We start from the raw sequence: 9,017 nt of genomic DNA on the forward strand, positions 1-9,017 counted from the left end.
GGCTATTTGAGTGGAGAATTGTGGCCACGAGAGGAGGAACCCTATCGATATTCAGCTTTCTGCGATTTTTCCGTCCCAATCTTATCCCCTCTTTTCTGAAAACCTTGTGAGCGGTCAACATCAAATCCTAGTCGTTCGTAGCAAAAAATCTAAAAGGTCACCCCTCTACAAAATTATGATGAAGAGATTACCAAATGTACGTAGTTCATGTGCCTATAAAGATTGGAAACAACGGAATGTTGAGCAAACAGCTACAGTCTGTGATGTTACAGCCATCTCACAATTAATTAAATCAATGGGCAAAAAATTGCTAGTAGAAAGTTTGGGGTTTATTTCAGTTTAATCTATTTGTTAAGGCCATCTCAATTTTTGTCAAGAGAGAGAGAGAAATGAAATGGGGTTTAACGTCCTACTGTTCTGCTCCTATAGCCTACTGGGCTAATGAAGACGGGCATACACCAAAAAGTGTGCTGTGAGGGAAATTTTGCCCGGGCAGCGGCACTATCGCCTACTCTTATATCGAATTCCAACTGCCAAGGGATCTTTTACGTGCATTCCAATGTTTAGACGGGACCTCGATTTTTCGTCTCATCAGAAGAACTAGACAGCCGTCCCTGTCAGGCCCTCCGTCCTGCATCACTGACAAGGGGAAACCACGTCGGAAAATCGGAATTAAAATGAACTTTCTCGGTAAAGAGAGAAAAAAATGGGGTTTAACGTCCACTCGACACAAACTAGGTCATTTCGGGACTAACATATTCAATTTTATTACAATAATTCGCTTGCGAGTAGGGATCTTTAGCAGTGTTAGGAAACCGGAGGACCCGGAGAAAACCCACGAGATTGGACAGGCGATCTAGCTACTCCTTGTCACGTACAACCGGGGAATCGAAACCACGCCAGTTGACTCAATGACAGACTTTTACATCTCGTGACCCCTGACGAAAAATTAAGCTGGCCTTATCATTTAGCACTAACCGGATTATTTCCCCCTTGTTGGGCTCTTCTTTCCTTGAGGAAAAAACGCACATATATGTTCTCAAAACGTAAACAACGCGAACAAAAATGTTTCTTCATTAGCCTATCCCACATTTATTTAGGTAAAGTATTGATTTGGGTTCTAACAAAAGAACTTAGCCAAAATTATGTTAATTCAGTTGTGTTTTTTTTAGTCTACCTAATTATTTAGAATGCCAGTCAAGTCGTCCACACGAAAAATCTGGTCAAGTCGTCCACACTCGTACTGAGTCGTAGATGGAGTCGTCCACACTACATTGGTTGACTCGTCAACACTACATAGTTTATTTTCGTCATTTCCACCGGGTTTTCATTGTGTTTGGTATGAGTCTCTGTGGGTATTATTTACTTTAGTATCGCCAATTAAGCTTGCATGAGCACGTTCATGAATAACCAACAAGGTAATTGTAAATCATTTTATTCGATACAAGTAAGTAGGGCCAGGGGGGTTGGATGGCTGAGAATGGTTAGCGTAACGTGCGCTCTCTTTATCATAAAGTCTGTCATTGAGTCGACTGGCGTGGTTTTGAATCCCCGGTTGTACGTGACAAGGAGTAGGGTCGCCTGTCCAATCTTGTGGGTTTTCTCCGGGTCCTCCGGTTTCCTCCCACTGCTAAAGACGGGTGCGTCGAATTACCCAATAACACCCAATAACTGCCCAATAACACCCAATAACGGCCCAGTAACACACAATAACTCCAAAATAAGAACCAATAACTACAAAATGTTGACTTCGGAAACACAAAAACACAAAATAACAATTTAGTTGAATTTAAGAAGCATCGCTGCTTTGTGTACAAATCGGAGTTTCACGCTCACTTGCCTGAAGGGAGATAACTCGTATAGTATATGTGATTTTTGTTGACAAGAAATTAATAACACCCAATAACTGCTCAATAACACCCAATAACTGCTTAATAACACCAAATTGTTGACTTTGGAAATACAAGTAGTATACTTTATTACAAAAACTTTGGTAATACTAATCAAAAAATAATAATAAAAAATTAACAAACAATACGAATATACTTTATTACAAAGACTTTGTGTTAATACTAATCAAACAATAAAAAAAAAAGCTAAAATCATAAAGCCAATTAACAAACAATACAAGTATCGGTGATTCGTTCTGAAATCAAACAACAAAACAGTCAACGAGTATAAGCTATTTCTTCATGTATTGGTTGTGGCTGACTTAACTATTAGCTGTGTACGAGTCGAGTATTAGTTGTGGACGACACCACCAATTGTTGTTGACAACATCGCCAATAGTTGTGGACGACATCGGCAATAGTTGTGGACGACTTAACCAGTAACTGTAGACGACTTAACTGTGGATTTATAATAATCCCACAGATTTTTCAAAGATTATAATTTGTCTCATTTACTGTCTTTTCAGATTCATCTTTGAACTTTTGAAGCTTGGAAACTTTGGAAACTGATCCCCTTGTGTCTCACCCCCAAGCCATCAGCCATAACTAATTGTTAGAAAGGGAAAAGTTAGACATTTTTGAATGTAATTTCTCTTGATACTTTTTATGAACAAGAACTGTTGTTAAATGTATTATGAATCTCTAGTCTGATTAAAATATACTATAGCTGTCATACAAATGTTATTTTGGGAAGTTTAATACACGTTACAGCATATGATTTGAAATAAGACTTCATATTTTAGAAAAAATGGACCAAGAACAAGCCCAAGTGTTATTCAGTGAAGGAGCAGTTCTGGTATTTTTAGATGTTCCTGTAGGTACCGAGTTTGGTATAGATTATAATTCATGGAATGTTGGACCAAATTTTAAAGGAGTGAAAATGATACCGCCAGGAATTCACTTTGTATATTATAGGTTTGTTATGCTTTTTATACGCCCAGATTGAAATGTGGTCATATATTGTCATTTGTCAGTCCATTGGGCACAATTACTTATACATGTAGATGCTGTAGAAACAGAAGTTACAATAGGATTGACATCTACATTGTAATTTATGCTCAGTGAAAAATTTATAAAATTTTCCAATAGCTACTATCACAGTTATAGACCTTGATCACTTAACAGTGCAGTATATATGTTCACAAGATAGTCAAGCCTGGTGGTGTTCAATGAATAATTTCTGTCTGATTCATAGCCCTTGTGAACACTCTAGCAGCTGATGTTATCATCCTATTGATTTGAAATGTGTACATAGTGTTAAGTTTATGTCATCTAATTACATGTTTTGTTTATGAAGAACTACAAGCCTATTAAACTTAATCATTTATGATAATTCCTTTATGAACGGAAGAATAAAAAATGTGACAGCTTATAGACTGCTCAACTTACTAAGCTCTTATGGGCGTATGTTTTGTTGCTTGAAAACATAACGTTTGTAAAGATAGTAACTGTTTTTCTCTTAAAGTTAGACGCATTTAAGATTCTTATCTGAATAACCACTTATTGCCATCGAGTGCCACTGTGTAAATCTGTCAAGAGGTTTTTGTCAAGCACCTTACAGCTAAATATAACTCCCCATACATGTAATTTCCATATTTAATTTTACATCATTCACAGATAGTTTTTATGTTAGCTTTTATTAATATGAACCAATATGAATTTAATTCTGCATTTTCAGTGCATGTAACAGTGAAAAGGATTCTGCCCCACGGACTGGTTTCTTTTATAACTTTAAACATAGAGAAATGGTTGTAAGAAAATGGGACAAGTTGACAGAAGGTATGTTAAAACAATGATTATAAATTTAATTGCTGTCACACATGACAGTTGATAACAAGATTCTATTTATTTTTTATATGGTGGTACATGTATCTTTTTGCTGGCTTTTCCACAATTCTTGTTCACACCCTTTAGAAATAAAGATCAGATTCCTTGTTCCAAATATACTGAGAGTGAGATACAATGAAAATGCACCATTGATTTGACCGGAAGTTCTGACAAGACATAATGCAGCAGAAATGTGATTTATGGCTTGATTTACCAACACAAGAAAATCAACAACAACCCATGGAGGCCATAACAGTTCTATAAATTTTATAGTGAAATGTAGGCAGCCCCATGCCATGCCACATCACTGCATTGAGATAATAAGCCTCTCGAAGCAGTGCTGCTTTCAGTGATTCTGGTAATTTTGCTTAGCATATTGCTGCATCTCTCACAGAACCCTATGAACTACAGATCCCCAGCTTTTTGAAAGCCACAATTTAAACCCATGTCTGAACCCTAAAATCTTGATTTTCAACATTCTCATTCTGTTGAATTCAATATTTTGTGTTTTATAAATTGAGGGAATTAATCATTAGTGTTGATGCGTTCGCTAAAACATCATTCTCACATGTTATCGTTGTGATCCGATGTTGTTATATTCACAATTATGATCTCAAACAAGATTTACAATCATCCATTGATGAAAGTGGTGCGTTTTCATTGTGTCTCAGTTTAAATGAATGAGAAGAAGACATACTAATTGGAGTACATTTACAATGGACTACATGTACTTGAGCGGCCATACAGTTACTTTTGTCACTCACATACATCAAATAAATGCAAGCAGAATTGTGCATATGATTATGTAATCTTTATATTTTAGACATATCATCTGATGTAGTAACAGAAGAGGAATTAAACAGGTTTAAAGAAAATAAAAAAGAGTTAGACAGATATTTGGGTGCTTATCCATATGAAAGGTAATTCGTGTGAGATATTTTGTATGGTAGGAGCTTTTAAGATTTAATTTGTATAACTGGTCAAGGGCTTGTACCATATTCCTAAAGCAATGCCAGTCCTTATGTCAGCTCAAAATATTTATCTATTCAAGAATGATTATCCAAATTGCTCAACAGGTTTGCGTAACCAAAATAAAGAACTCATGCCTATTGGTTAAGCACAATGAGTGATCTGGTTAACACATGAGTAAGGTTATGGATGTGGTTATCCGGACACTACTACAGCTGTGAGTTTAGAAAATTATAGCCTATCAAACTCACTGTTAGTATTCCTCTGAAAATTTATAACAAAAGTTGCATGGGATATTTTCACAAAGAATTAAATATGTTTATTCACTATAATATATCTGTGATGACTCCTGTAACATCTGTACTTATACAGAAATGCACATTTTAGTCCAGAATATTGCTGTAGGCCGTTTGCAATGACTACAACTTGCACACTTGCACAGTTGACTTTTCACAGATTCATGTTTTCATTACCTTGTCCTATTGTGTTGTTTTTTTTAGTTACAAGAAATGGGTTTCTCTAACAGATCATCTTACACCACGGTTAGTTGGTCAACTTCAGCCTGCTAATGAAAAAATATCAGCAGTCACAGAGTTCATCTCAGAAAGTAGTACAACTGAAACAAGGCGTAATGCCATGGAAATTCAAGATGGAATTAAAAACTCTGATAGTGAAGATACCAGACTACCCAAGATGGAAACAAAACCTGAAACAGTAATACAATATACACAGATTCCAAAACACAAATATCCCTCTGGTGCTTCCCCAGCTGAAATAACCAAATACAGCATGGATTCCTCTTATGTTTTGGAGACCATATTATCTGAAAGATTCACAGTGAATGATACAGAAATATTGGGAGAACTTCAATTTGCATTTATTTGTTTTATTGTTGGACAGAATTATGACTCTTTTGAACAGTGGAAGAGGCTTGTTCATTTATTGTGTACTTGTGAAGAAGCAATTTCAAACCATTCGGACCTTTATACACAGTTTATTTCAATATTGCATTTTCAGTTACAAGAAATTCCCGAAGATTTTTTTGTAGACATTGTTTCACAAAATAACTTTTTAACTGGAACATTACAGGAATTCTTCTCTAACCTCGAGTCAAGTATTGCAGATAATAAATTGAAAAGACGAGGTGTTAAGTTTCAGGCTTACCTAACTAAAATATTTAAATGGGATTTTGCTAGTGAAGCTGATGAATATGCACCAGTTATTGTTGAAGCCCAATAAAATTTTTATTTACAGTAATTTTGTGTTATGTTGATAAAGGGCTTGCACCTGGATTAAAACTAATTTGCTGCTTGGGATTATTACCTATGTACATGTACTATTATTATTTTTTTATCTTCGATTGTATCACTGAGATCCGATCTTGACTGCACTGCACCAGGGATTTTCCCTGCTTTTAGTTCGTATGAGATGGAAGGCTGTTACCTTAGGTAGCAGAGACTTTTTTCTAAAAAAAAACCCCATAAAATAAAGCAGAATCCAGTTTTTTAGATGATTCTTTTAAAGTTCATTTTTCTATAAGATAGTGAATGGCTTCGGATTTGGATGAGATTCATTCTACCGTTTTCAACCCAATTTAATGAAACTGGATATGTTGCATTTCACTTTTTATTAAAGAGGTCTTGGACCAGTTCAAATTTCAATTATTTGCAGATTTGACATTGTGAACATACAGTACATCAAAAATAGCTAGTGAATGCATTGGAGTACTGGTATACATTTTTCATCCAGTTTTGCTGAAATTGGTTATTTGACTTTATATCCTTGAAATCTCAAACAAATTCCTCCTGGTCTTATTTATCCATTTTAAATGAAACTTGCTATGTGGCTTTCCATAAGAGGTAACTTTTTTCTATAGTTTTCGATGAAGTAAATTTTAGCTGATTGATTGGAAGCAACTATAATACCACTTTCGATAAAGATTATCCGATTTGTTGTTTGAGAAACTAGATATCACTCGAAGGCCTGACAATAAGGATATTTGGGCAAAGGGATAAGCATATGAATATTCAATATTGAATCTGTTTTTCATGATCGGCCCCAAGTTCACAAAGCTTTCTCAGACTTAAACATACATTATGCAAGAGCTAAATCTGATTATTGCGAGTCTTTATTTAGGCTTCAGATGTCATAGAAATTATTGTTGTTCTTAGCGTTTAACGTCCGCTTCCACCGAAGGTGATATCGCAGACATTATAAATTAGATCTTTATTTACACAACAAGCACAAAATCAACTCTGTAGACCCATGGATGGCTTGGATTCGGCTTGGATTTAAACAGAATTTCATTGATTGATTAAATTTTTAAATGGCAACGTAAGCGGAGATTAACCGTTACGTTGACGTCATACTCCCGGAAATTTTAGATCGAGGCTAAATGATAGAGTGTACGAAGAGAGGCCGCTGTTGAGCGAGGCCGCATGTCAGTCAATTTGAGTGAAAGTTCGATATATACAGCCTTGATATTATGTTTAGTTGTGGTTAAAATAAGAGTTTGGATGTCGGTATTATACGCTCTTTTGTCACTTGCGTTTGGGGGGTTGGATGGCTGAATGGTTAGCGTGCGCGCGCTGTATCATAAAGTCTGTCATTGAGTCGACTGGCGTGGTTTCGATTCCCCGGTTGTACGTGGCAAGGAGTAGGGTCGCCTGTCCAACCTCGTGGGTTTTCTCCGGGGCCTCCGGTTTCCTCCCACTGCTAAAGACCCTACGCGCAAGCGAATTATGTAAATAAAATTAAACCATATGTTAGTCCCGAAATGACCTAGTTTGTGTCGAGTGGACGTTAAACCCCATTTCTCTCTCTCTCTCTCTGTCACTTGCGTTTACAGAAAAATTATGGAAATTGATAAACATCGCAGCTAACATCACCCATTGGATCACTTTCCTATAGTATTTAGTATTTGTCTGCTTCGGGAGTCACGTAGGTCTACGAGTTACAGTACAAGAGTACACACAGGCTAACAAGAAGTCGGCTATAATTATGCCTCATTGATTTGGTCTATTCATTTCAAACTTTCGCTTCTTATCTATATATTAAAATCTTATTTTTAATTTGTAGTAAAAATAAATGTGATACGAATTGAATTGCAACCCCGTCTCAAACCGAATAGGCTAACAGTACCACAGCCATTGAAAATATTACTTGATAATCGAGATTATGTAGGTGGGGTTAACGCCTGTCAATCAAACGATCGGCCATTGTCGGAGACGGTGAAGAGAGAGTTCGTTCAGAATAAAGTAATTTGACTGAAATTTTTAATATATTCTTCTTTCATCATTTATTTTTGAACTGTTATAGCAAGAATGGCCAACTCTCTATTAAAATCTCCCATAATGTATCTTTAAGTAAAGAAATTACTCAAAATTGTTCGCCTTATTTTAGCTAAAATATAGCCCTTTATAAAACTTTTGTTTTAATGTATTAAATACATCAATAAGAAACTACCGGTATGTGCAAAGTTTTGTGTTTCTGAATCAAAGACATTTTTCATAAACAGTGATTGAAAGTTGAATAAATTCATAAATTAAGTCTGAGAATGCTTTATGAACTCGGGCCTGTTGCCACTAATCTCTTGCACAGCAGACTGGCTAAATTCGAGCTTGGCACATAGTTTGCTAAAATGCCAACTTCTTAGTTATTATGTGTCTTGTGTTTTAAACAGCACTGTCAACACGAAATAGTTTGATTCTCGTCTGTATGCATTATTAGAGTGGTCTGTTTCCAAATCGTAACATCCAAAATGGAGTTCTTCCCCTTGCACTGCTGTGCAAACTGTCAAAGTCTTGGAGGTTTTGGGTGACCTAGAATAACAGCGGTTATCGACATAACAGCCAAATAATTTTGCAATAACGCTCCCCCCCCCCACCAAAACATTTGTTATATTATATATCAAATGATATTCATTAACATAAATAATAATATAAATAGTTCAATTCTGTCATACAACCCTTAGTATTTATTTGCATTATGTTTAACTTATTGCATATACCGATGTAAGTTATAAGATTATTTTGATTGGGGGGGGGGGGGGATTTTTATTAATGAGCCAGTTAGAGAATTCATTAGTATTTTCCTTATTTACTTTGTTTTGTCATTATTGCTGGTATAAATGGGTTATTTACGGCCGTTTCTTTTACCTTAGGTAAAAAAATACCAAATAACCCATTTATACCAGCAATAATGACAAAACAAAGTAAATAAGGAAAATACTAATGAATTCTCTAACTGGCTCATTAATAAAAATCCCCCCCC

The 9,017-nt window shown here is 35.7% G+C and overlaps 1 protein-coding gene across 2 annotated transcripts; it reads left to right on the forward strand.

The window, feature by feature from the left end:
• Nucleotides 1-988: 988 nt before the first annotated feature.
• LOC126830201 (protein AAR2 homolog) lies at nucleotides 989-6,002 on the forward strand. 2 transcript variants are annotated; one of them, XM_050560536.1, is made up of 6 exons: nucleotides 989-1,100; nucleotides 2,417-2,533; nucleotides 2,693-2,864; nucleotides 3,628-3,728; nucleotides 4,600-4,696; nucleotides 5,246-6,002. In XM_050560536.1, exons 3-6 carry the CDS (start codon nucleotides 2,698-2,700, stop codon nucleotides 5,982-5,984), a joined length of 1,104 nt encoding a protein of 367 aa, XP_050416493.1. In that variant the 5' UTR covers nucleotides 989-1,100; nucleotides 2,417-2,533; nucleotides 2,693-2,697; the 3' UTR covers nucleotides 5,985-6,002. The 2 variants fall into 2 exon arrangements, with proteins under 2 accessions (XP_050416493.1, XP_050416495.1); XM_050560538.2 differs by having other exon boundaries at nucleotides 2,417-2,516.
• Nucleotides 6,003-9,017: the final 3,015 nt, after the last annotated feature.

The sequence above is a fragment of the Patella vulgata genome, chromosome 8 (genome assembly GCF_932274485.2).
Source record: "Patella vulgata chromosome 8, xgPatVulg1.2, whole genome shotgun sequence".
Classification (NCBI taxonomy): Eukaryota; Metazoa; Mollusca; class Gastropoda; family Patellidae; genus Patella; species Patella vulgata.

Excerpts from the sequence above, each read along its gene's own strand:
- LOC126830201 (XM_050560536.1), top strand. The coding sequence starts at position 2,698 with ATGGACCAAGAACAAGCCCAAGTGTTATTCAGTGAAGGAGCAGTTCTG. Across the intron at positions 2,865-3,627 it reads ATTCACTTTGTATATTATAG|TGCATGTAACAGTGAAAAGG; the intron begins GTTTGTTATGCT and ends CTGCATTTTCAG. Across the intron at positions 4,697-5,245 it reads GGTGCTTATCCATATGAAAG|TTACAAGAAATGGGTTTCTC; the intron begins GTAATTCGTGTG and ends TGTTTTTTTTAG.